This window comes from Bacidia gigantensis, assembly GCF_019456465.1.
Source record: "Bacidia gigantensis strain McMullin 20006 chromosome Unknown contig_180, whole genome shotgun sequence".
NCBI classification, from domain to species: Eukaryota; Fungi; Ascomycota; class Lecanoromycetes; order Lecanorales; family Ramalinaceae; genus Bacidia; species Bacidia gigantensis.
Window position 1 is genome coordinate 2,606,988 of NW_025408596.1, and position 25,486 is coordinate 2,632,473.

At 48.8% G+C, this 25,486-nt stretch overlaps 11 protein-coding genes across 11 annotated transcripts; 3 read left to right on the plus strand and 8 right to left on the minus strand.

The window, feature by feature from the left end:
- Positions 1-106: 106 nt before the first annotated feature.
- Positions 107-4,795, minus strand: KY384_003715 (uncharacterized protein; the record flags this gene model as incomplete). The annotated part of the gene is made up of 1 exon (XM_044812228.1): positions 107-4,795. One exon carries the CDS (start codon positions 4,793-4,795, stop codon positions 107-109), a length of 4,689 nt encoding a protein of 1,562 aa, XP_044671361.1.
- Positions 4,796-5,107: 312 nt separating this feature from the next.
- Positions 5,108-6,601, plus strand: RBG2 (Ribosome-interacting GTPase 2; the record flags this gene model as incomplete). The annotated part of the gene is made up of 7 exons (XM_044812229.1): positions 5,108-5,136; positions 5,185-5,229; positions 5,402-5,723; positions 5,770-5,879; positions 5,930-6,075; positions 6,125-6,182; positions 6,229-6,601. The coding sequence occupies 7 exons, from the start codon at positions 5,108-5,110 to the stop codon at positions 6,599-6,601; spliced, it is 1,083 nt and encodes a 360-aa protein (XP_044671362.1).
- Positions 6,602-6,971: 370 nt separating this feature from the next.
- Positions 6,972-8,321, plus strand: KY384_003717 (uncharacterized protein; the record flags this gene model as incomplete). The annotated part of the gene is made up of 3 exons (XM_044812230.1): positions 6,972-7,051; positions 7,102-7,849; positions 8,028-8,321. The coding sequence occupies 3 exons, from the start codon at positions 6,972-6,974 to the stop codon at positions 8,319-8,321; spliced, it is 1,122 nt and encodes a 373-aa protein (XP_044671363.1).
- A 178-nt stretch (positions 8,322-8,499) lies between these two features.
- On the minus strand, positions 8,500-9,390 carry KY384_003718 (uncharacterized protein; the record flags this gene model as incomplete). The annotated part of the gene is made up of 1 exon (XM_044812231.1): positions 8,500-9,390. The coding sequence occupies one exon, from the start codon at positions 9,388-9,390 to the stop codon at positions 8,500-8,502; it is 891 nt and encodes a 296-aa protein (XP_044671364.1).
- Positions 9,391-9,551: 161 nt separating this feature from the next.
- KY384_003719 (uncharacterized protein) lies at positions 9,552-10,376 on the plus strand (the record flags this gene model as incomplete). Its single annotated transcript, XM_044812232.1, has 1 exon — positions 9,552-10,376. One exon carries the CDS (start codon positions 9,552-9,554, stop codon positions 10,374-10,376), a length of 825 nt encoding a protein of 274 aa, XP_044671365.1.
- Positions 10,377-10,460: 84 nt separating this feature from the next.
- On the minus strand, positions 10,461-11,835 carry KY384_003720 (uncharacterized protein; the record flags this gene model as incomplete). The annotated part of the gene is made up of 4 exons (XM_044812233.1): positions 10,461-10,889; positions 10,939-11,121; positions 11,183-11,719; positions 11,782-11,835. 4 exons carry the CDS (start codon positions 11,833-11,835, stop codon positions 10,461-10,463), a joined length of 1,203 nt encoding a protein of 400 aa, XP_044671366.1.
- A 307-nt stretch (positions 11,836-12,142) lies between these two features.
- On the minus strand, positions 12,143-13,772 carry CBF5 (centromere/microtubule-binding protein cbf5; the record flags this gene model as incomplete). The annotated part of the gene is made up of 4 exons (XM_044812234.1): positions 12,143-12,484; positions 12,532-12,758; positions 12,814-13,445; positions 13,498-13,772. The coding sequence occupies 4 exons, from the start codon at positions 13,770-13,772 to the stop codon at positions 12,143-12,145; spliced, it is 1,476 nt and encodes a 491-aa protein (XP_044671367.1).
- A 176-nt stretch (positions 13,773-13,948) lies between these two features.
- Positions 13,949-14,524, minus strand: KY384_003722 (uncharacterized protein; the record flags this gene model as incomplete). Its single annotated transcript, XM_044812235.1, has 2 exons — positions 13,949-14,046; positions 14,155-14,524. 2 exons carry the CDS (start codon positions 14,522-14,524, stop codon positions 13,949-13,951), a joined length of 468 nt encoding a protein of 155 aa, XP_044671368.1.
- Positions 14,525-15,990: 1,466 nt separating this feature from the next.
- On the minus strand, positions 15,991-16,980 carry KY384_003723 (uncharacterized protein; the record flags this gene model as incomplete). The annotated part of the gene is made up of 1 exon (XM_044812236.1): positions 15,991-16,980. One exon carries the CDS (start codon positions 16,978-16,980, stop codon positions 15,991-15,993), a length of 990 nt encoding a protein of 329 aa, XP_044671369.1.
- Positions 16,981-17,253: 273 nt separating this feature from the next.
- Positions 17,254-18,715, minus strand: KY384_003724 (uncharacterized protein; the record flags this gene model as incomplete). The annotated part of the gene is made up of 3 exons (XM_044812237.1): positions 17,254-17,577; positions 17,627-18,550; positions 18,602-18,715. The coding sequence occupies 3 exons, from the start codon at positions 18,713-18,715 to the stop codon at positions 17,254-17,256; spliced, it is 1,362 nt and encodes a 453-aa protein (XP_044671370.1).
- A 1,494-nt stretch (positions 18,716-20,209) lies between these two features.
- On the minus strand, positions 20,210-24,241 carry MDR1 (GTPase-activating protein; the record flags this gene model as incomplete). Its single annotated transcript, XM_044812238.1, has 1 exon — positions 20,210-24,241. The coding sequence occupies one exon, from the start codon at positions 24,239-24,241 to the stop codon at positions 20,210-20,212; it is 4,032 nt and encodes a 1,343-aa protein (XP_044671371.1).
- Positions 24,242-25,486: the final 1,245 nt, after the last annotated feature.

Here is a 25,486-nt window from a genome sequence, read left to right on the forward strand (position 1 = left end):
TGACTATTTATCTACAGCACGGCTACCTTACATAGCCTTGCAACTTCTTACGAAAGGAGATGTCTTTACCGAATGGTAATAGAACCCAACAAGCTGTCCAACATTTTTAATCCTTCCTTATTGGATAGTACAAGATCGCCTTCGTTCGAAAATTGTACAAAAAAGCAGCAGTCGTACTCTGCTGTTCTCTGAGCATTGTCTGTACTTGCCCCAGATATTGGCGGTCACCAGCAGGGGCGGTCTGGATCAATTTTTTCCACGCATCAGGGTCATCGAGACGGGCCTGCTGAATGCCTTGAAATATCTCCTCCTTAATCTCAACGGCTATGATAGGATGCTCCACCAGGGATTTGCGCCATTCTTGTGCTTGTGCTAGAGCTTCCTCCACGATGATCTTTCTATTGGTCTTCTTCCCCTTTGCTTGTGACAGGAGCACCTTGACGTTGGGCTCTTGATCGTTTGCGGGCCTTTCCTGCTGGCTGACATTCCTATACAAATTGGGTGGATGCCGTGACTCATTACGATCACGCTCCCGAATCTCGCTTCGAAGATAATTGATCAAATCCACTGTTCTTACTTCTGTGTCTTCCTGACGAAACGAGTTCCTGACCTTCACAACATCTGGGAACTTGATGAGCACAATCCAATTGGGATCTTCCTTCAGAGGTGACGCCTTCGTGAATGCAGCGTTAGTGATAGTAGCATCCTGCACGCTCGCCAGCTCCGCCTTAATTTGATGGCCCCAGAGCTCGCTTAGGATCCGGACGCCCACATTTTCGAGAAGATCTGGATCATAACAATCAATCAAGACATCACACCGTCGCGTAATCCATGATGCAATGTCAATTGGCGGCTTTCTCTTTGCTTTGGACTTCTGCTGGGTATTGAGATAGGAAGCCATGCCGGCGCACAAGCCTGACCAAGTCATTTGGAAGCCGACACCGTGCACGTATGATTCGCGTGAGGATAGTGTTTGGTGATCGCGAATGAGCCTATCGTAGCGACCGCCTGCCGCAAATACAGCTCTTCGTTTGCGATCGAACAGGCATTGGAACAGGAGGTTGCTGCGATAAAACTTCTCATTGTAGCTGCTCAAAGGACTAAGGTAGACCTTTCGCCTTACTTTCATGCGAGAGAGATATGATACAAGTGTTTGCATGTGCACGAGGGAGGCCTCAAGGTCTGCGGTCTTCGGGAGCATTGAACGCAAGCTTGATATTGCTTTTTCAACAGAGTCGCGAAAGTCGAACCTTTCAAGCTCGTCAAGGCTTGTAGCGGCGATGGATAGAGGAGGTGTCCGCAATTCGTATTTGATGCGCTGCCATGTCCAGTCGCCTACGTTCAATTTACTTAAGGTCTCCTTTACTTGAAACCATTTCGAACAGTGGATATCGCAAAAAGAGAGGATCTCCTCTAATATTCTTGAGTGATTGATGTGGTAGCACATGATACTGTTTGACAGATTGGGAAACTCGTCGACGATCTCATCAACGACTTTGATCGTTTCCGCCTCGTCCATAATCAAGTTTGTTGCATCTGATCCAATGACGTCGAAGTCTGCTTCTGAATATATGTTGGGATCGACTTTCCTTAAGTCTGGCCGGTACACATCTCCAAAAGCAAAGGTCTTTGAGTCTTTCCTTGGAGAACGTGCAATCAGAATGGTATTTGGTAGGACTAGATCATATGGCAGTTGTAGCATTTTCCCTGCAGGATCGAGAATGCGCACAACATCCGATGCCGTATAGTATGGGTGTTGGGGGAACATCGCTGGACTGTCTGTTCGTTCGACTGCACCATGACAACGAAATATGGCCATTAAGCGATCTTTCACTTTCATCTGGAGCTCTAGATCCGGTAAGCTTTGCGACATCGCAGATGTCCCATCTAGCAATTTCACTCTATGGCCCATATCTAATGCCAGCTGGGTTTCTCGCACTTGAACTTCAGCTTTTGGAATTCCGGCAAACAATCCGGCAACCAATTCAGTTCGCAATTTCGAGTTGGGATCACGGACTTCACGGCGAAGCAATTGACTTGTTTGATCTTCCCCTTGCACAGGGATTTCACTAAGCAACTCCACGCAACTTGGCCTTTGTGATGGCGCAAATGCAATGAGGCGCATCAGCAAACGAGCTTGAGTTATTTTCTCTGGCCCTGCAAGAGCCTGTGGAAGTTTATGATCTTCTTTCGCGAGTGGTTCCAGGGATTCAGCGCGCTCCATACCAGTGTTAAAGGCTACATTTATTTCGAGCAATATGATGCCCAACGAGTACAAATCTGCCTTTTCATCGTACTTGCTGGCGCTGCTTGATCGTACTTCTGGGGCGACGTACCAGGCTGTTCCGATGTCTTTGGTGAAATTTGTGATTGCTTTGGAAGTCCTCGCCAATCCGGCAGTGTACTGCTCACCTGGACGAGCCAAACCAAAGTCGCCGATACGCAAATCTCCGTGGCTATCAACGAAAATGTTTTCGGGCTTTAGATCACGGTGGACAATGGATGCTGCATGTATATGAGCTAGTCCTTGCACAATTTGCCGGAACAGCCTCCAGCTCTCATCATTATCTGTTTGAATGCCAGAGTTGATGAGATTTCGCAGCGTCTCTTGATTACAGTACTCCATTTGAATGTACAAGATTGTCCAGGCGCTATGCGCTTGTTCTTTGTTGCTTCCGACCTCATGATTGCTGTCCCCTGTCGAGCTCAAGTTTGACAGCTGATCAGCATGCTGTTCATCACGGGGCGCTGGATCAGAAGGGTTATCGCTGGACTCAGTGCCGCTTTCGTCGCTCTCATAGTCTCCATCAGACTCTTCTGCATTACCAAAACGGACTTGGTTGGAACTGATAAAATCAAGGCCACGGGAACTGGGCGGAAGGATGGACCTGAAGTCAAAGCTACTGAGTGATCCTGTATCTGTCTCACGAGAAGTGTTGATATCGGAAGAATTCAGGGCCTTAATAAGCGCGTCTTCTTCGATCCAGGACGAAAAGTAGCGGACAACATGAGGATTATTCAAACGAGACAGCACTGTTGTCTCGCTTATAACAGGATCGAGCGCTGCGCGAGATTTCGCTTTGATTTTCTTGACAGCGTATAGCTGGCCGTCGATCCTATTCCTCGCGCGAAAGACTTCACCAAACCCCCCACGGCCTAGGCGCCCTTCTTCAACAAATTTCCGGGCATATTCAGATGCTTCGGCTGGAGGTTCTGACTCGCGTCGTGTTCGAGGTCTCGTCACTAGGTATGTGCTCGCTTCCTCAACTAGAAACGGGTCGTCGTTCCGGAAGAACTCAAAATGTAGTAGGTCCCAACAGGACGGTCTTTTCTTGATGGTTGGATGGAATATTCCTTGTAGGACAGACTTCAGGCTCTGCGTTAATTCCAAGTCGTTCAAAGCGACTGTTGGGGTCTCGTATTGTCGGAGAACGTCCGAACCAAACGCCATTTGCATGAGACATAGACCGAAATACCACACGTCTGTGCTTCCTGCTACCTCATGGTCAGATCCAGAGGCTAGATCTTCAGGCGCTCTCCAACTTGTGGGAATATCAAGCTGCGGGTGACTAGCTAGTCGACGCAAGCTGCGAGCGTAAGTACCATCCGACCACTTGACCACTGTTGTCAGCGCCTCACTTTTCCACAAAAGGATATTGGAGGTGTGCGCGGCTCCATGCGCGGAACCCTGTTGATGAAAATGATGGAGTCCTTCTAGCAGCTGGATCGACCAGGCTTTGGTTTTCTTCGGGTCTAAACCTTCTACGACGTCAAGCAAATCGTACAACGATCCCCTCGACGTGAATTCCGTCAGGATACTGATCAGCCATTGATTCGAGTTCTCATTTTCAATGCGTTGTATGCGAAAATTCAAGGTGGTGACTACATTAGGATGCGATGTACGGTGCATTTGAGCCTCAAGTCGAAGCTCCAATTCTTGGAGCATTCGTTTGAAGGAGGGATCATTTCCGGCGCATTTGCATTCTTTCAGACACAGAAATGGGTCGCTAGCTGGGCTTTCGAGAGCTTGATTTGGCCTGACTAGAAATAGCCGATTTGTAAAACGGTGTCGATATTGCGTCTTTTGAAAGATCGCAGTCAGGGTCAAAGTCTTACCGGATGGATCTATCACTTTGGCGGACGGTCTCTCGAAAGCTAGACCATCTATGACATCGTCTAGCTCAATTAGAGCCTTTGAGACATCTCGATGACTGGTAGTCCGTCGCTCTTCTTTGGCCTTCCGTTGCTGCGCAAGTTCATGTAGTAGCTGGCTCTCTTGATCTACAGCTTCCTTATTAGCTACCTCCAAAGCTTTCGACTGTCTTTCGGCTTCTAATTCTGCGTGGCGTATCTTTGCATTTTCTTGTTTCGCGTTTCTCTCCTCGTCTAGTGTGGGTATTTGCGCAGTATCAACCTGCGCACATTTATCTAATATATCTTGCAACCCCGTCGTAATGTCATACATCATTTCCGAGCCTACTAGAGTCTTTGGTATATCTTTCAAGACCTTCTCGGCAGCATTTCTAGTTGGCTGATTGACATTGTCTTCATATTTTAAGCTTAGTCTTGGGAGCGTTTTAGGATACGTAGATGGCAATGACACAATAAGAGTAATGGCAAAATTCTCACGATCATTAAGACTGGGTCTCAAGGATATTCGAAACGATGGATCCGAATATTTTTTCCACGCTCCCACTTTAGTCTCACCTTCGACAAAATCATTTGGATAAATTGAGCGCAAGGCTTCAATCTCATCTCGTTGAATTTCTGAATAATCTGTGGTGGAGCCGGCCATACCTTCACGACATAGATTCCATCAACTTACCATGGCGCACCTAGGCTCACTGACGATCTCACTTGATGACCTCGGTCATCAGTGTGGATGCCCCATAATTCGCATGAGACTTCACCCAGCCCAATTTCGGCATATGCATAGAATATGTTGAAGGAAATCAAAAATGGCCCGTTGACTGTTGTGGCAGTGAGAGCGTTTGCGTTTAGCGCGCTAAAGTCGCTTCTCTGCAGTGTGGTGGTTTTCTCAATCACTGGCATTGCATCCACGCAAAGTATAGCTGTGCTAGAGAAGCACTGACTTGGAATCATCAAAATGGTGAACATTACGGACAAAATCAAAGAGTAAGATGATGATGTCTTTATTTGATCCTATTTTGCTGAGTAGTAAAGAATCGAGGATGAGATGCGCAGAACGCAAAGTATGGACGAGTACACGTAGGTACTGCATGTACTGATTAGCGATACTCAGAGAATAAAGCTACAGGTAGGTGATGCAGCATACAATGCTTCCCTCAATCATTGATGTTGGAAAGAATATCATCTGGGTCTTCTCAAAGGGTATTTCATCGTTGCTTCTATCTTGAGATTCTCCCTTCATATATCCCAGGAAACTTGCACGTCTTCGCGCCCAACTACTCGAGCCTGCACCGGGTGCTGGGTCAGGGGCCGGCAGTGGTTTTGATGTCAGCAAGAGTGGAGACGCTCGAATTGCCTTGGTCGGATTTCCTTCTGTGGGCAAGTCCACCTTTTTGTCCAAAATCACAAAGACAAAGAGTGAGGTAGCTGCGTATTCTTTCACCACTTTAACGGCCATCCCTGGCGTCCTTGAGTATGGCGGCGCAGAGATACAGGTTTTGGATTTGCCTGGCATCATCGAAGGTGCAAGTGAAGGTAAAGGACGTGGTAGACAGGTAATCTCAGCAGCAAAGGTTTTGATAAGTCGTTGGGCAGCATCACTCGTACTGATCCTGTCAGACAAGCGATTTGATTTTGATGATTCTTGATGCGACCAAACGCGCAGAGCAGCGATCACAACTTGAGCAAGAACTTGAGGCTGTGGGGATTCGCTTGAACCGTGAACCACCGTATGAGAGAACTTGTGGTCTCAAACTTCAGCTGCTGAATATAGTAATAGCAACATCTATCTCAAAGCAAAGAAGGCAGGAGGTATGAAAATAACGTTTCAGTCGCCTCCTAAGAACCTCGATGAGAAAATGCTTTACAACATCTTGCGGGATTACAAGATGCTCAATTGCGAGGTGCTCGTGAGGGATGAGAACGGTTGGTTTATTGCCTTAGCACGTTATCAAAATCTGCTCAGAGAGTCTAGCGACGGTCGACGACTTCATCGACGTCATCATGAAAGATTACAGAAAATACATCAAATGGTATGTTGTTGGCTAGCATCAGTGATACCGTCCATTGACTTTTCAGCCTTTACGTCTACAACAAAATTGATTCCGTCTCGATGGACTTTTTGGACAAGCTGGCTCGGGAGCCGAACACGGCCGTCATGAGCTGCGAGTTGGATCTGGGGATCCAAGATGTTGTCGAGCGATGCTGGGAAGAATTGCGACTGATTCGAGTCTACACCAAAAGGAAAGGCGACGAGCCGGACTTCAGCGAAGCGCTTATTGTTCGCAACAAGTCTACAATTGACGACGTCTGCGACCAAGTTCATCGCACACTAAAGGAGACATTCAAGTATGCCTTAGTATGGGGGGCAAGTGCAAGACACGTCCCTCAACGGGTTGGACTCGGCCATCCTGTGGCAGACGAAGATGTTGTGTCCATAGTTGCGAAATAATCGAGCCCTATTCCGGCAAGGTCAGGGGCTGCTCCAAGGGGCCCTTCAGGGGAACCAAGCCCGAGGACTTTAGAACCTTCGAGAACCTTCTACCTAGAACGCGGCCGGGTGAGCCTCTCGACCCAACGAGGCTCGGGGGCCTGCAGGAGAAATGCTCACAAGCAATAATTCAATCTCTTCCAATGATTCTAATAGTTCTTCGGGACTCTGGTTGAGAAAGCCAAGTGCGTTCTCCCAGTGGAGTATCTATACTACCTCAATTAAAATCAATTCTGTACCTCCTCACCCGCAGCACCCACTGATCACCTATTTTATTCTTATGTTCCTCCTGCTGCTCACAGTCTAATCTTTACCTCTAATTCTGCCCACCATGGTGTCCGAGACTAAATTATACGATTCACTAGGTGTCAAGCCTGATGCGACCCAAGATGAGATCAAGAAAGCATATCGGTACGTTCACCCCGTCAGCCTTTCCTGGCATGATCTGACGAACTTGGCAGGAAAATGGCCTTAAAACACCACCCAGACAAGAATCCAGATGATCCGAAAGCTGGCGAGAAATTCAAAGAAGTCTCACAGGCTTACGAGCTCTTGTCAGACCCCGAAAAACGAAAAGTGTACGATCAATACGGCCTCGACTTCCTTCTCGGGGGTGGAGCGCAAGCACCACCGGGTGGAGGAGGCGCAGGCCCCGGCACAGGCGCTGGACCAGGAGGCATACCCGCAGGGTTTGAGCAAATGTTCGGCGGCGGCATGCCGGGTGGTGGAGGGGGAACTCGATCCTTTCACTTCAGCTCAGGCGGAGGGCCAGGCGCGGGTGGTTTCAGTTTCAGCAATCCGGACGACATTTTCTCGAGTTTCTTCAAAAGCGGCGGTGCGGGCATGGGCGATGATGATGATATCTTTTCGCAATTTTCTTCTAGTGGAGGCAGTCGTGGGGGACCAAGAATGTCACGGAAGGAGTCGTATGGGGGTGCAGGTTCTAGGAGACGGGCGCTTACACCTGAGGTCACCACCGTTGAGAAAACGCTGCCAGTGTCCCTAGAGGATTTGTACAGGGGAACGCATAAGAAGATGAAGATAAAACGGAAGAACTTCGATGCAAGAACGGGGAGGAGGGCTGTAGAGGACAAGATTCTAGATGTCGATATCAAGCCAGGCTACAAAGCCGGCACCAAGATCAAATTCAAAGGGGTAGGGGATCAAGACGAGGCAGGGACACAGGATCTACACTTCATCATCTCAGAGGTAGGCATTGCCCGAGGGTTGATTGGTCGGAACATGGCCACGCCAAATTTGTAGGGGCGAAATGGGGGCAGGTATAACCTTAGATGCCCGGTGCCAGATTTTGCGTGGCTATATTCCGACTTCACAGCCCTGAAGCCTTCGTAAACACATTCACAACAAGCTGCTAACGATTCTATAGAAAGATCATCCAACGTTCAGACGTGAAGGCGACAATCTGATTGCTCCTATTGAACTTGAGCTGAAGGAAGCTCTCACGGGATGGAAACGCACAATCCCCACCATCGATGGAAAGCAGCTACCTGTGTCCGGCGGTGGACCAACGGGACCAGGTTTTAGAGAAACGTTTCCTGAGCGGGGTATGCCCAAAAGCAAGAAGCCAGGCGAACGAGGAGACTTGATCGTGGAAGTGAAGGTCAAATTTCCCCCAAGTCTCACGGCAGCACAGAAGTCACAGTTGAAAGAAATATTATGAGCGATTGGTTTGTACTATCAACATGCATTCATCTAGCGAAATCGCATTGCGTAGGGCGCCGGCGAAGCCACGAAACCGGCAAGGACGTGCAACACAACGAATATTAGATACCAATTCAATGACGATCCAGACTCTAAGCTAAGCAGCCATCGCACGCTTCACCTCAAAGCTAACCATGTCACGAGTTGAAGATCCGCGAATAAAGCAATTCATGCCTCCCGACCCAGACATCCAGCGCAGGAACAGCTTGTGCAGCCTCCTTCACCTCTCTTCCCCACTCTCTCGCCATTACCTGTTCAATCTCACCTCTCAACCACAACGAAGCAAGCAGGCTCTGCGCCGCATACGGGCCCAGCACGCTTGCCCTCACCGCGGCACTCATGACCGCTTTAGCGTGGTTGAACAGATACGTATATGCTGTCTCATGCAAGCTCAAGTCTTGCGCAGCACACACAGCCGCATAGATGAGCGGAAAGTGCGCATACAACTCGACCTCCCTATTTTTAGCATCCGTGGGCGCCTTTAAGGCTATACTGAAATCTCGCAGCGTCTGTTTCGCCGCGCTATTCCCTGCTTCGGCCCTCAGCGACCGCTCCCATATCGTTACCAGTGCCCGTCCTTGGCTCACACTGGCCCGTTTGGTGACTGGGCAGAGTATACATGCGTCGAGTGAATCATCAAGCTCTTGCAAGCGTTGAGGGTGCCTGAACGCGGCGATCAGATACGGCAGGGTGGTGGAAGCTACTGAGGTCAGGCTCGTATGTAGGAAGTGGGGGAGTGTATTGGGCTTGGCATTGTGAGCGGGTGGATGATGCCCAAGATAGGACTCGAGTCCACTGCTGAATGCGAAAGAGCCGAGAGGAAGTGCTGTATCTGTCAAGTGTAGCAGGTGGTGCGATGGAAATTTTGATACATCGAAGGGTCCTACGTTGTTGAGTAAGGCATTCTCAACATTGACGATATCTGACGACGACGATTGCGATTTCAGCTGCGCTCGAGCATCAGCGAGCTCCTGCTGGAGCTTTTCGATCCGGTCCTCAATAGATGGATTCTTGTTGCCATCCGACATGGATCATGTTCAATTCGTCACTTGGTTGATCACCGATGGTCGTTCATTGCGGTCCACACTACTGTATTCGCTAGCGGTTAAAAATAAGGCGCTAAAATGCGGAGCTGTTGCGGAGACCTTGACCACAATGTTTAGAACATTAGGCCGTCGCCATCTATAGCATGGGCAAACACAGAAGCCAAAAACGCCAAAAGCAATCATCCAAGGCACATACCAAGTCAAAGCAATCTGATCCATTTCAGAAGACGCCAAGCAGGAAACCCGAAAACAGCGAGCTAAAACAACCCCCCACCATCCCCTTCTCGCCTGATCATCGCATCCTCCTCATCGGCGAAGGCGACTTCTCTTTTTCTCGCGCCCTCATCGATCATCACAGCTGCACGTGTCTGTGCGCCACGAGTTTCGACTCGCAATCATCCAGCCTTTCCAAGTACCCTCAAGTGGCTGCCACCATCACCACTATAGCAAAAGCTGAGAATTGCAAAGTTGAATACAACATTGACGCCACGAAGCTTGGCCACCCTGGGCATATTGGCAGCGGAAGCAAGATCCTACGCAGAGGCAATTGGGACCGCATTGTTTTCAACTTTCCGCACGTCGGTGGGTTGACCAAGGACGTGAATCGGCAGGTCAGAGCCAACCAGGAGCTCGTTGTGGGCTTCTTTAGGGCTGCGCTACCGCTGCTTGCACATGATGGTCAAATCATCTTGACAATCTTTGAAGGCGAACCCTATGAGCTTTGGAGTGTGAGGGATTTGGCAAGACATGTGGGGTTAAAGGTGCAGAGGAGTTTTAGATTTCAAGCCGGAGCTTATCCTGGATATAAGCATGCGAGAACTTTGGGGAATATTGAGGGTAGTGGCGGATGGAAGGGAGAAGACAGACCAGCGAGGACGTATGTCTTTGAGTCGCATGAGGGACAAGATCGCGCACCTCCGTCTGCGAAACGAAAACGAGATGAAAGTGATTCGGATAGTGACCAATGACTCGTTCGTTGCATCATGTTGTTATGCCATTCGCTAACGCTATACGATGCACCACTGTGACACATCGATTGAAAGAATATGAATTTAGGTAATATAGACCTTCACCAACTCATTCACATGAAACAACTCGGATGTGGTTGGATCCTTGATCTCATCTTCGGGAAGGCCCATCTTCCTACAATACTCAGACAATCGGTCCCGACCATATACTCTTCCGTTCGGCAAAACGACTGGATCAGCCTCGACATAGCTCTTGGTGTGATGAGCATAGGGCAACTTTCTCGCAACCTCATTCAGCTCGGCCGAGCAGATTGGACAGAGCGAAGTTGTCGTAGAGCTGGCGTTTGCTACGCTGCTAGTGTGCTTTGAATGGCAAGACGGGGTCTTAAGCGCTGAGAGACCGGCAGAGAGAGCGATCAGGAGAAGTGGTCGTGACGGAAGCGAGAAGAGGTGATGGTGAGTTTCTGTAAAAAGGGCAGCCAATTCGTCCCACCGTGCTTGAGAATACCAACTCTGTGATATATTGTCAGCTCGAAAGTCTGCTTCAGAAAAGAAAACATACTGTATATTGATGCTGTCGATCTGGGGGAAACGCCAGTAAACCAGCAGCGAAATATATCTTCTGGCTCTGACTCTCTAAATGTGGTGGAAAATGCTTTTTGCCGTGCTGTTGTGCCTCAACCAATTTTCTTTGCCGGCAAAGCTCGATGTACTGCTGTAACCGCAATTCAAACTCCAATTTATTCTGCAATGATTAGCCACGTACCTTCTATTGTATCTCCACCCAACATGAGCGGGGTACTCACATCCTTTCTCCTCATGATGACCTTGTGCTCCGCGCACCATCCAAGAGCCTCCTCCAAGCTTCCCATCTTCAATTCATGTGCAATCCTTTCACACCTCCCAAAGACGTCCAAATCCACCAAGTCTTCAATGCCCTTCTCCCTCGCCAGACTTCTTGCTGTATCAGAGTACCCTTGCCGCACGAGATACTCAACTAGCAAGCGGTTCAATCTGACATGGCTCCATTCATCATATTTCACATCCGACAGACTGTCCAACTTGTAAAGATCGCTCAGATGCTCTAAGCGTCGTCTACTAGCTACATGCAGGCCCGTCTCTTCTTCATGCAGCGTTTCGATCTTGCGCTTGAGGGTATTAAGCCGGGTGATCATGCCATCAAGGGAACTGAGGGTGGTGGTATCGTCAGCTCCCTGGAAGGAGGCGTTGGCGGCTGACTTGAGAAGAGGAAGGATTTGTTTATTCTCGCGCTCAAGGTGGCCCTGAGCCGTCTTGAAATTCTTACGGAGGAGTTCTTGAGGGAGGCGGAGAAGGGGTTGTTCCTGAGATAGGCCGGTCAGTATAGAAGTGATTGAAGGTGGGGGGATAGATTTGGTGGGCTTACGAGTAATAGATGGCTATCATGATCAAGCCGACTACTCGCAAGTTCTGCAGCCATTCTGGCTCTCTGGAAGTGATCGTGTCTAAATGTTAATGGTTCTGTGTATTGAATCTGTGCTGTAGATGGCAACTGTCTGAAAGCTCCCACCAGCGAACTATTAATAGCTCCGCAACCCACTTTGCAACGACGATTCACGCATTTAGAAGATGATTGATCTGATGCTCCTGAAAACCCGTTGTGCATATCAATTCTATTGATTCAGCCTACTGTTGGGTATGTATCCCGCAGCACCATGCAATGTATCATACAATGGTAAAGTTCCATTCACCCTTCCTCGAACGCATTGATGCAGGAGGATTAAAGATTAATCACTCTCATCACCGGCACGCTCTTCCTTTACGCCTTTTTTCTCCTTCTTTTCCTTCTTCTCTTTCTTCCGGCGTTTGCGATCAGCACGCTGCTCTGGTGTCTCATCCTCACGATGCTTCCTCTTCTCCTTCTTCTCGTTTTGCTGTGAACCAGCTTTCTGGTTGGGTGATGCGGCATTTGCTCCAGCTACAGCTTGATCATCGGTCTTTGAATCAGGTGCCTTAGGTTCCTCAGCCTTCTTTGAGGGTTTGGAGAATCCATCCTCGACAGGCGGTGCGTAGTCTTTATATTCTGCGTTCCACTTGGCGGGCGTGCTCTCGTTTGGTCGGCCAAATTTCTACCTTATGTTAGCAAATACCTATTTGCACGCTGCCTGGAACTTACATCTAGCTTTCCATCGGACTTTAGCTTCTTCTTCTCCAAAGCAGTCGGCCCCAAGCCCCATCTCCTCGGATAAAGATCTCTCTCCATTATGCATCTTTTGACCTTGGCAACTACTCCATGATCACAGGTAGTCAATTCGACGGTTGACATTTGTGCTATCCCTAGGGCAATCGCCTCTCCTTTGGTCGTCATAAGTACTACTTCCTCATGCAGCTCGATTCCGTCCTCTATTTGACCGTAAGCTAGGTTGAAATGAATTAATAGAATTTTAGCTTCGCCTACCGTATCTCAACAACCCGGGTATCATCAATTTTGCTCCATAGCAAACAGCATTGACAGCACTGTCCTTCACAACGAGCCTCTTGTATGTGACAAGCAGGGTTTCGAGAGGGTGGATGACCTTCCGTAAGTATGTCTCGTCTCGATTGTTATCCTGGGTCCATTGTGCATCCAGTACGTCATGCAATGTCACCATATCGGTTTGCTCATTCATCGCGCCGCTCCTGACTCGTCGCAATTCTTGCATATGCGCTCCTACCCCTAGCAGCAATCCCAAATGCACACACAAGGTTCGAATGTACGTCCCTGCCTCACAACTGACCCAAAAGACAGCCAAGTGTCTATCATTATCGAATTCTAACAGCTTGCTCTCATAGACGGTTCGAATGCGCAACTGTCTTTTGACGGCGGATATGAGTGGCGGTCGTTGGAACAGAGCCCCAGTGAGCATCTGTATAGCTCTTGAGAGTTGTGCTTCCCCGCCTGCCAACTTGTCGTGCATTCGTACGACACAGACATACTCTTTCCCCGCGCCTTGCTGTGATTTGACCAGACGAGTTGCACGATCAATACAGACAATGAGACAGCCTGTGACTTTAGGATCTAGGGTACCACTGTGACCTGTCTTTTCAACCCTAGAATCTGATCAGCTTGCATGACAGCTATTAGACCTGATCACGCGCGCACCGTAGCATGCGCTTCATCCACGCAACAACTTCATGGCTGGAAGGGTTGGAAGGTTTGTCGAGGTTGATGACACCGGAGCTGATGTATGACTTCAAGTCGCGTTTGTAAGGCGTGCAGCCAACTGCGATAGGTGTGAAATGTCCGGTGCGTACAAGGAGCTTGTCGTAATTCTTGAGCAGCAGTGGCCAATCGCTGGTGTCGGCAACTGGGCCAATGTTCTCGGGCTTGATGCTGTATTCTTTGTCCTCCTCCTTCTTTACGCCTTCGGCAGCCATCTTCAACTGCCGCTAAAGCGGCGAATCAAAAGATTGGGCCGTACTCTCTTCAATGGGTATGTTTTGAAGCTTCTCGTGTAATTAAGCTCGAAAATCGCAGAGAGCTTGGGAAATTTTGTGCGAGTCATTTAGGAAAGTTTAGCCGGCGCTAACGCTTGCCTCAAATATAGATTGGGTTAGTCCAGGACAAGGAGGACAAGGAGGACTTCAATATCATTTTGTAAAAGTGCGCTGTCCATAGTCGAGTCATTATACATATTGTCGTCATACAATTCTACAGCATATCACACAGTGGCTTGGCGTTAGTCGCCTCCCAATCTTCTGCCTGTCCCTCTTTGGCCCCATGAATTTGCAAAGCTGAATCCAGAGGAAGAACCCTGACTTGCTGTGTGGCTCTGAGGTCTGATCGCCGTCCCATATGCCTTGACTGTTGAACCGCGCTTGTCAGCGCCAAACCACCGTTTGACAAAAGTCGGAGTCACGACATAGTTCTTCCCACCGCCATACACAGGCCAAATCCGGGTTAGAAAGTCATATAGATGTGCGGCAACAAGCCCAGTGACTTGTCTCATTGCCGCATTAGGTCCACCGAGGACGAGTGTAAGCCCAAGAATAGCCCATGGTAGCCAGATTGCTTGAAATTTGATGACGAAGAAGGAGACTTTCTTGAATTTGTTGTCCTGTGCGAATGTATAGGCAAAGCCCAAAATTAGAGCTAGGTCAAATGTAAGCATACGATTCGGCAAACACATTTTTGAGCATTGACCTTGCGTAAAAATGCTCCCACCTAGCAAGCCTCCTGCCGTAGCCTGTTACCTTGTCAGCTTTCGTGAAAGGACAATCAATTGGGTGCTGAAAGTATTGAAAAGGAAGCACAGAATGCAGCGTCAAGTTGCGATACAAAGATATGTAGGACAGCCAAAATACCGACGCTTCGCTGGCGGAGACGTAGGCTTCTGATTTGACACTTCCACCATGCTCACACCGCATGTAGCCTCCTTTTGGATTGATATGCGAATGACGAGACTACACTAGATGCAAGGGCGATCTTCCTCGCTCACCAGGAACCGCTGCAGCTAGAAAAGGCTGAGCGGGCAGAAAGGCGAGGTTGGTTTTTTTTGCATTTGAAAACCCGTGAGAGAGAGACACAGCACAAGTATGTATGAGAGAACAAGGATAAGTTTGTCCACCTACTATGATGAAGATGCCTAGGAACAGGACATAAACGAAAAAGTCTCCAGGTTGGGAAAATCTCGGATTGTCAAGTTCTAAGGCTTTTGAGTATTGCCACACTGCATAACGATCAGACATTAGTCCTCCGAGGTTGCCTTTTCAGCAGGGGAAGCTACTGACAAAAGAGCGTATCAAACAAGATGTTTAGATCTGGTCCAGTGACAAAGAACGGAGTAAAGAACCGCCATATTTCAGGCTTCGGGAACTTCAAAATGAATGAGGGATGGAAAATCACCCTCCATCCTGCGAGCAAACCGCCATACACAAGCACTGAGGTGGTGAGAGTGAGCGCTGTCAGAGTTCTAGAGGATCAGCCTCGTCAGAAAATTGACTTCGTGGGTCCTCTGGGTCTGCGAAGCTTTGAAATGACGAACCTGGAAACAGGAGGGGCCTGCCAAAAAGCGTCTACTGCTGACATTTGAAAGTCAAATAGAAGTGAGATACTGATTGAAGCCGCTCTGGCAGCGAGTGGTGTTTTCAATGTGGAAGGAGTTGAGGAATCGTGGCATTTGTGCTTTCGCCGTAGGGCTGAGAACTGGCAGGTATTGTTTATCTGCGGCATCTACCCTTTAAAGGCCAATGCTATCTGGCAGCCGCCTATTGGCTTGGGGATAGCAGAGTTAACGTGTAAGGAATCGATTGATGAGAATACAACATCATCAAATCTATGGACAAGACTATAAGGGGTATCTAGACCAAATCCGTTTCTCATCGCTTCTACTTAGACACATAGACTTGTCATGATCACGAACAGCCGTTCAGCACCAAGGATGCTTCGGAGGCATGAAGTTGTAATGGACCACACAGGTCAAAAGATCCATGGCGGGAGGAAAATCACGGACGTGAGTCTCATGTCAGCCTCTTTCATGGGGTTTATCGACAAACGAGATGTCTAGTTAGATTAGAACTTCAAGGGCCATGAGCCCACTCATTTCCAGCTTGGTTATGTTTGAAGTGGTGTTGATTCGCGTCGCAGGCAACATCTTCAAAACAACTTCGGCCGCTTAGTGTTCAACCCAGGCCGACCATGTGACTCTCGCTTTCGTTTTTGTTCTATCTCTTCCTTCATAATCCGCTCGGCTTCGCTCATAGGTCGTTTAGGTGCTTCCTTCACAGCAGCCTTCCCGTTATTCAAGACTTTCTTCTTGGAAACTGCAGCAAAAACGTTTTTAGGCTTACTCGTTGCGTTCAGCTTGAGGCTGACTTTCTCTGGTGGCGGAGTGGGCACTCCCGTGGGTGGGGATTCTGATTTTGGCGTTGCATTGTGATGCTCCCTTTCAGCTGCAAGAACCTCTTGTTCAGTCAGAGGAAACACAAGATCCCTCTGCTGCAAAGGCTTTATGCCGAAGTTGAGCGTGATCTTCTCGCCTTGCGCCCGATTCAGTTCTCCTTCTTGTAGTTCATCGTCCCGCTCACGAGCCTCTGCATCAAGCCTTGCTCTGCTTATTTGCTCTCGTATCAACCTCTGCTCTCGTTCCTCATCGCCCTTATCTTGCCGTTCCTTCTTTTTAATAGCCTCTGCTCTTCTCAAAGCTTCCGGTGAATTGTCGATCCACGTGATATGTAAGCCTTTGTCGTTCTCCTCAACCCGTACTAAGCCTTCCCGTCCTAAGTGTTTCGCAAATTCTGTCAACGAAGACCATCTTGTACTGTTCATGTGCACATGTTCTTTCTCTGCAATAACCTCCTGGTAGAATCTATTCATAAGGACTTGCTTAGTTCCATGAGCCGTTCTCAGCTGCGTAAGAAAATTTCTTTGGAAATCTGCCGAATAACTGGAAATAACTTGGTTTGCGTTGCTTCCAATGGCTTGCATCTGTCGTACGTGTGCCTCTGATTGTGTATGGCATTTGAAGCCGTTGGCATCACGGCATTGTTTTTGGCACGGTTCGCACCACCATCTCAAACGCTGTAGACCTTTGGATTTGAGCTTATTGCTCAGATACTTCGTGCTTCCAACTTCTGCTTTAGGCATCTTGATGCACCGCAAAGTTGAATCAGATTGGGGTCTATCAAGTAAACCGGGATATGTATCGAAAATTGCCAGAGACCGAAAGAGCTACTGGCGCCAAAGAAAGCTGAGTCATCAACGACTGGAATAGGGCTGAAGACCGTGGAAATCGCCGGGTAGTGAAAGTGAGAGTTTGCAGCAGCACGGGGCTGTCTGGATTGGAATTTTCAATTGTTTTGTTCAAAATGCTACACATGCCGGATGACCCACCCTAGAATCCCTGCCCACGCTCCCGTATTATCGCGGTCTGCTAGTGTCAACCTCGTCATCGCTCATGAGGCCTTCTAACTCGAACTCCTCGGCGTCTCGAAGCCTCTGGCTATCCGCTCTGATATGACCATTTGCCCGACCATTTGCTTTAGGTAGAACGACAGGATTGCGATCGATCGGCCAAACATGCGAAGCGTACATGTTTAGCAACATGGCCACGAAAAGGAAAAGTAAGAACGATATGCTGTAGAGTAGTAGGATGTAGGAGACGTGCGTTACGTGAGCGGTTGCGAGCATAGCCATCTGCTCCTCGGTTGCACCCATGAAGAGAAAGCCAGACGCATAGAGTAGCTTCGTGTGTTAGTGCAATTGGTCAATAAAGTCCTAGGAGTTAACTCACGAAAGGCGTAAGATACTGAAAACTGTTGACCTCTTCCAAGTCCTTGTCGTCGACAGTATTCTTATCCCTCAGTACGAACGCAACTTCAATAATTCGCATGGCTCCCGCAGCCATAAGCGTATAGCCAAACATTGAATGAACATGTGTGCTCAATTCTAATGCCTGCGGATGAGACCCCATTCCCCATCCTGTCAAAAATATGACTAGTGCGGGGAAGATGTTCCTCTTTGGTCGTCCATCTCGTTTCCTGCTGAGCCAGACTCCCAGTAGACCTGCGCACCACCAGACTATTCCCATGCTCGTGTGCTGTATATCGTTCTTGACCCATGCGGTGCCCCATCTGTGCTCAGTGAAGGTGTTGACGCAGCCCCATGCAGCAATCACTATCGAATCGAAGAATTCCTGACTTCTCCCCGTCCGTTTAAGCCACAGCTGTCCCACAAGTAGCAGTATCGTCAGGATGATCCCGTACCCAATGAAAGCTGAGCCCATGATGAAATGCGCAAGACACTGTCCTAGATGATCATCTCGGCAGAAACCCAGCGCTGTGATACCACCAAATAGCATCTGTACCCATGCGACCACGGGCATCGCCTTGCCCATCGTCCCATGCACAATCACCACAACCCATCGGATTCTGGCGTGCCCACCCTTTTCCAAGTGCAGTCTCAGGTAAACCCCAACGGCTATTTGCGCGATGAGGAGCAGCATCAGCCAGGTAGCGAAAGATGCGTGGATGTTATGCTTGAATTGCCTGCCTCCATGTGCGTGACCGAGAAAGTATCCAACGATCGCCAGGACGGCGCCGATTGTCTGGAGGGGGACGTGCCAGTGCGAGTGCACGATACCGAGGACCATACCGGTGGGGAAGATGATGCCGAAGGCAAGGATCTGGATGAGGATGTGAGCCCATAGTATTGAGTCCTGGGACTGTTAGCAAGAAGAAAGAGGCACGAAAGGGCAGCGAAGGCGAACGATAGGTTCAGGCGAGACAGCTTGGCCCTCTGGTATTGCGTCTTCATGATGTTCATGTGTATATGCGAATTTAACGAGTGTTGAGAGGATGGCGAGGACGGTAAGTCGAAGCATAACGATTTACAGGAAGGTGCTGACCACTGCCGGCCGGACGCAGCTGGGAAATGTTCACAATGATTGCTTGAAAGAGACATGGGATCCGGACATGACCGAGGCTTTCGAGAACATGTGGTCACAGAATCACACAAGTTGACGATGGGTTGCAGATTCCAGTTACCTGTAAAGAAGCAAGAGGGAAAGGGAGTGGGCGGAATGCCGTCAGCGGACGCGGCCACTCCGCTTGCACTTGCCCCTTTTCCCAAGAACGAGGCTTGAATTCCATTCATCTATTGAATATATACATTCTAAGATCTGTGAGCGAATGTCACCTTTGCTTGTAGTTTTCAATTCTTAACGATCAATTTGACGTCGAGTCAAAGAGTCGTTTAGAAGTGGCTGCACGTCCATTGCCTACTCCCTTTTCCTTCGTTGTCGAGTAGCCACAAGTTTCCGCTTTTGCTGCAATTATTTTTCAGACAACATGACCTCTTCTCAGCCTGACAACGCCCTTAACATATCAGAACAGTCTCTCAGGATTAATGGATACCCGTCGCAGGATGCGTCACCTGCAACCTCCAAACTTGGAATCGAGTTGGATCCAGCAGAAGCAAAGAAGATCGTACGTCTTTCACATATATTTCTTCTCCTTCTCCTTTCCTCTTTCGTATCCACCACTTCTTCATTCATGTGTCCTTCTCTCAGTCACAAAATTGTAATTTTCCCACAAAACTTCTTCCCACGTCAGGAAATACCCTGTTAACACAAGTCATTAATCTAAGACCGACTAAATCTCTTCTCAGACACAGCTAAAGAACAAAATTGCCCATCTCGAACAACGAATCCGCGTAACTGAAGCCCAAAAGGCTGAAGTGACTTCAAAGCTGAGGTAGGCTTACTCGTTCCCGGTTTAGCCACCCTCATCGCGTCTCTCTCACACCTTCTTTTCTTGCCTGAAGCTCTTACTCGAGCAGACCCCCTATCTTCCCCAACCACAAACAAATCAGCCATCTTCTTCTTGGTTTTTCCCGCAATATTGATATCTGCAATGGGGATGCAGAACAAATGATCCTCGAGCCTTAGTCGACAGGCACATTAAGCAACTTCACCAGTACAATGAGATTCGAGACGTAGGCCAGGGACTAATGGGCATCATTGCCGAGCAGCGAGGTGTCAGAGTGGTAGATGTTTACGAAGAATTCGGCGTGGGAAACGGAGATTGAGGTTCGGTCATTATATGTGCAGCATCTCGAAATGCCAACTCAACAAAAGTCCTTGTCTGCTAGTTTCCTCTGAGAGCGAAACAAGCAAGATCTGAAGAACGAAATTTCCATCAATTATAAGACTCAGGAGCTCAGACGTCCGTTACACTATGGTCGAGTATTTGTAGAAGCCATCGAAAGAGACATACACCATCGCTATGCCTTTTCTTACAGAAATTTCACAAGACGCATACGCTCAAGACAGACAAAGAAGCATGAAAACCAAGCCCGTGACCCTCAACCAAAAGGTTCAGACCATCTTCTCTAAACTCTGCAGATTTACTAATTCAAAATACTTTCCCCTAGCTCGCAACAGCTCATTATGCGTTCCATGTTCCACCACCCTTCCCCCATCGATGACATAAATCATATCTGCCTGCTGGATCGTACTCAACCGATGCGCGACCGCAATCGTAGTTCTCCCTTGCGCAGCAGCGTCTAAGGCAGCTTGCACTACTTTTTCAGACTCACTGTCCAATGCGGATGTGGCCTCGTCGAGGAGGAGGATCTTAGGATCCCGTAATAGGGCGCGTGCGATGGCTATCCGTTGTTTTTGCCCGCCAGAAAGCATGCTGCCCTTTGAGCCAACAATGGTGGAGAACCCTTCAGGCAGAGAGGTGATAAAATCGTGGATGTTGGCGTCCTTACAGGCCTGCACGATTGCTTCCTCTGGTATATCCTCTCTATCCGCTCCTAGCAAGATATTATCTCGAATGGAGCCCTGGTATAGCGTTGGCTCCTGACTCACGAGGGCGAGAAAGCCTCGATATTCGTTTAGGTTCAGCTTTGATATCTCTTGTCCATCGATGTAGACGCCGCCAGAGAGCGGGTCGTAGAACCGTTCCATTAATTGGATAGTTGTACTCTTTCCACATCCGCTTGCTCCTACAAGAGCTACATATTGGCCGGGTTTGACTGTCAAGTTCAGACCCTTCAATACAGGCTGTTCAGGTCTGGTGGGATATCTGAAATGTACGTCCCGAAACTCTATGGTCCCCTCCACGTGCTTGAGCGGCTGACCGTCAGGTGACCAGGAGTCAATCTCTGGCACACGATCGAATAGCTTTTTGAGTTCTTGTGCAGCTTGTTTGGCTTTACCCATGTCTGGTGCGAAGGAGAAAATCGTTCCTGCTGATTGAGCGCCGAAAATGATCGCAGAGAACACCAAGAAGAATTGAAACTCGCTGTATTCTCTGCTCGCTATCAGCGTCCCACCGTACCAGAATGCTAAGGCGTTGCAGAGAAACATGAGTGATTGGGATGACGCATAAAGTGTGGATGACCTCAAGATAGATGTCAAGCTCTTCCTGCCTTGCTCAACAAGACCCTGGTGGTAGTGCTCCCACACGTCACCCTCCCGTGTTAAAGATGCAACAGTGCGAATTGCAGCGGTCGCCTCACATGCATAGGCTGCAGAGTTCTTGTAAGCCTTCTTAGCCCTTTGCGCAAATTTGCTTAGCATGTAGAATCTGAGGTATCCACAGACCAACAGAAGAGGTATAGTTGCAGAGCACACCAAACCAAGCTTCCATCCAATGACAACCGCCATAATGATTGAGACAATGAGCGTGGTACTGACGAGAAGGATGGTGCCTAGGGTCACTCCACTTACACCAGACAAATGAGTTGTTTCCGTAGACAGGAAGGAGGTCAGAGCTCCAGCCGAGTTCTCTTCGCGGTCAAACCATGCAATATCTTGTCGAAGCATGGCCCTGAACGCTCGATCTCTGGCACGATGAACAAGTCGTTCTGAGCAGTAAGCAAATACCACGCCGGAGATCCCATAAGCCAGAAATTGGGTGATGGCCAACATCAGGTACATTAATGACCAGAAATTAGCATCGTGCCTTAATTGCCCAAACTTGCTTGGCGGTAATGAAAGCGCTACTATGGACTTCGCGAAGAAGACAGACTGCGTGGGATTCCCACCTCCGGCAATGATGGACCAAAAGAGACCTGTAGTCATCAACCATACTTCAGTCCTATTGAACCCGGCAATGAACTTAATCACTGTCCAAAGAGAATAATTGTCTCCTTTGCCTGCCTCCTTGCCTTTCAAAATCATGCTCGAAACGGATTTTTCTGTGAGGTGGCGAGAGATTTGTGGAGAGCTCAGGTTCTTGGTAGTCGTCGGCAGCTTGGAAAGCGATTCCTCTACGCTTTCCTGATCTGAGCTTTCTTGCGCAGCTTCTTCCTCCTTTTGGGCAGAGATTTGCTGAGCTTGCACCAGATTGAAGTAGGCGCCTTGACGTTCGACAAGGTCGTTGTGGGTCCCTTGCTCAACAATCCTGCCACCAGACATGACGACAATGTTATCAGCTGTCTTGATGGTAGAAAGACGATGTGCTATGACAATCGTTGTGCGACCCTGGGCGGCGACATCAAGCGCCGCCTGGACTACACCCTCTGACTTTGTATCGAGAGCAGAAGTCGCTTCGTCAAGAAGCAGAATCTTTGGATCGCTGACCATAGCTCGAGCGATCGCAATGCGTTGCTTCTGACCACCTGAAAGTAGAAATCCTCGCTCTCCTACGTTAGTTTCATAACCCTCCGGCAAACTAGCGATGAAATCATGAGCATTTGCCATCCTTGCTGCGCCCTCGATAAGTACCCTTTGTTTCGCTTCACCCACATGTTCATGTTCTGTGCCGATAAGACCGTGAGCGATATTGCCAAATATCGTCGTCCCAAAAAGTACGGGCTCTTGACTGACCAGCGAGATTTGATATCGAAGCCATTGCAGATTTAAAGTGCTGATATCGTGGCCATCAAGGTAAACGTTGCCGCCGACTGGGTCGTAGAAGCGCTCGACGAGGCCCACCACGGTCGATTTTCCAGAGCCTGATGCACCAACTAGAGCTGTAGTCTTTCCAGCTGGTACCTTCAGATTGATGTCTTCCATGACAACGACCTCTGGCCTTGAGGGGTAGATGTGCTTGATGCTTTTCAATTCGATCGTCCCCTGCACGCGGTCTAGCTTCTTGCCCACCTGGTCGGTGGGATCTAATGGCGACGTTCTATCGATCGTGTTATATATTTTAGCAGCAGCTGCGACGCTTGTTGTAAAGGCTTGAGCATTTGGTGCAACGTTTCCGAGGCTGAAAGCACCTATCATGATACAAAGCATGATAGTGAGCACGTCAGACAGCGACATTTCCCCTGCCACTAAAAATCGCGAACCTTGCCAGAAAGAGAGCCCGTAATTAAGATAGACTATGGTCATCATGCCGCCAATCATCAGAGACAGCGAAATTTTGAGCTTCAGCCCCCAAATCTCGGCTCTCTTCAGATGCTCGTCGTATTGTCGGGCCAGCTTTTCTTGGGTGCTGAATGCGGTGGCATTTCGGATAGAGGAGATAACCTCCTCTGCGACCGAGCCGCCTAGAGCGTAGGATTCCAAGGACTGCTTGTTGTATCTAATGATGAAAGACGAGCCACCAGCCATTATGGCTACGATGGAAAAGATCGTGGAGGTGAGAATGAGTGTGAGCTTCCAGTATTTTACGAAGGCGATGATAAAAGCTGTCACAAAGGTCGAGATACCGGTAATGGTAAGCGCCACCTTTTCCGATATGCCGTCTTGAACTAAATTGGTGTCCGCTGTTATTCGCGTGGTGATCTCGCCGGCACCCAGTTTGTCGAAGAAGGCAATGTTCTGGCGCAGTATCGCTGCAAGATATTGCTCCCGAATCTTTTGTGTGATGTGTTCTCCAGTATAGATGAAACCTACCGTACAGATGTAGACCGACAAAAACTCTCCTATAGCCAGATATAGAAAATAGAGCGTGAATTGGTCAAGTCGGTCATTAAAACGATCCGCCGATACAGTCCCCTGAAAAAAGCCCTGAAAGATACCGGTGAGCTGGCCAAAGATGATGGTCATTAAAGGCATCACTGCTCCCGCCGTAATAGCCATGAAGACGCTGAGACCGGCGATGACCAAATCCCAAGACGTAGCGTATCGGTATAGCATTTTATACGTCACCTTGACTGCCGGTATATCCAATTGCTTCTTGATGATCTGCCTCTCGTGTTCTGGGAGATGGGCATACGGATCGTCTTCCGTGACGTCCCCGATGTGGACAATCTTCGAATCGAGCTTCTCCATGGCGACGACATCTTCGGAGGATGAGCCCGAAGCGCTCGAAGAAGCCTGGAGAGGCTTTTCGGTGTACTTTCCATCGTGAAGAGCACTTCGGCTTTCTTGCCGAGAGAGCTTCTTCTCTATTTCGGTGCCAATTGTGTTGCCAGCACGGTTCAGTTCTGCTGCATTGTTGTCCATGGTGATTGACTTTAGTTCCTGTAGGGAATCTTTGACAAGGGCAGGCAAGGCAGGTATTTAGGCATCAAGGGTACGGTACTTGGAGCCTGTTACTGTTGGGCAGACGATTTAGGCAGGCGCATTATGCCAAACAAGATGCACAAGGAAAGGTGATTCACGGAGGATGGTCAGCAGAACGCAGGAGTGGTTGCTGGGTGATGATGAGTCGATACAGAGCTCGCATGTGTGAGAGCAAGCACGCGTGGGACATGACTGAATCATCAAGGCGAACGAATTATGCTGAACGACACCTACTGTACACGCATATGGCGGATGCGAATTACCCGAGGGGTCGTTCTTCGTTTAATTCGTTCGAGCAGAAACTCGCGCTAAACCCGGGGAGCGCATAGTGCCCGGAACCCAGCTCTCCGCTCGCCAAATCCATCGCTTTCGAGATAAATATTGAACAAGCTTGGAGAAGTCGAATCATGACTGTTCTCAGGGTACCCGTATTTCTATGCACACTGTCAGCGAAAAATTAAGAATGAGTCTTGTTCGGTCTTGCAAGTACGCGTGGGGTGAGGTTTGTATGCACTCTTTGAGTCAAATTGCTTGCCAGGGTCCTGTCGCAGCATGTTACCTACTCAAGCTACTAAGGCGTACCTTATTGTAAATGCCGTAACCGAACGCCAAGGGAGCGTTTTTCCACTAGCGCCCTTTTTCAGCCCTATCGCTCGCTACACGATTACGACGAGTTTGGTCTCCCCTCCCCACACCACACCACACCGCCACCTTGGACGCGAGAACGATCGACTTGTTATTAAAATGCCTGTAAGAAACTTCTGGAATGAAAACGATTATGATGATCCATCACTGACGCAATTTGATAGTCTCACAAGTCGTTTCGGACCAAGCAAAAGCTTGCCAAGGCACAGAAGCAAAACCGTCCTATTCCACAATGGATTCGCTTGAAGACTGGCAACACTATACGGTGCGTTTGAGCATTGCGGGGAGCTCTAGAGAGAGAGAGAGAGAGAGAGTCATCGTCTAGGCACAGAGAACGAAAATGAGGATTGAAGCAATCGGGCTAATTTGGCCTTTCTCTATGCAGGTACAACGCGAAGCGAAGGCACTGGAGGAAGACTAGGATCGGAATATAGAGCTTGGGCATTGAAAGATGAGTAGAGACCACGTCGAACGCCGAACTCGAAGAACTCTGATGGGGCATCTGGAATGTTTGGGACGTCATGCAAATGGACGAGGGGA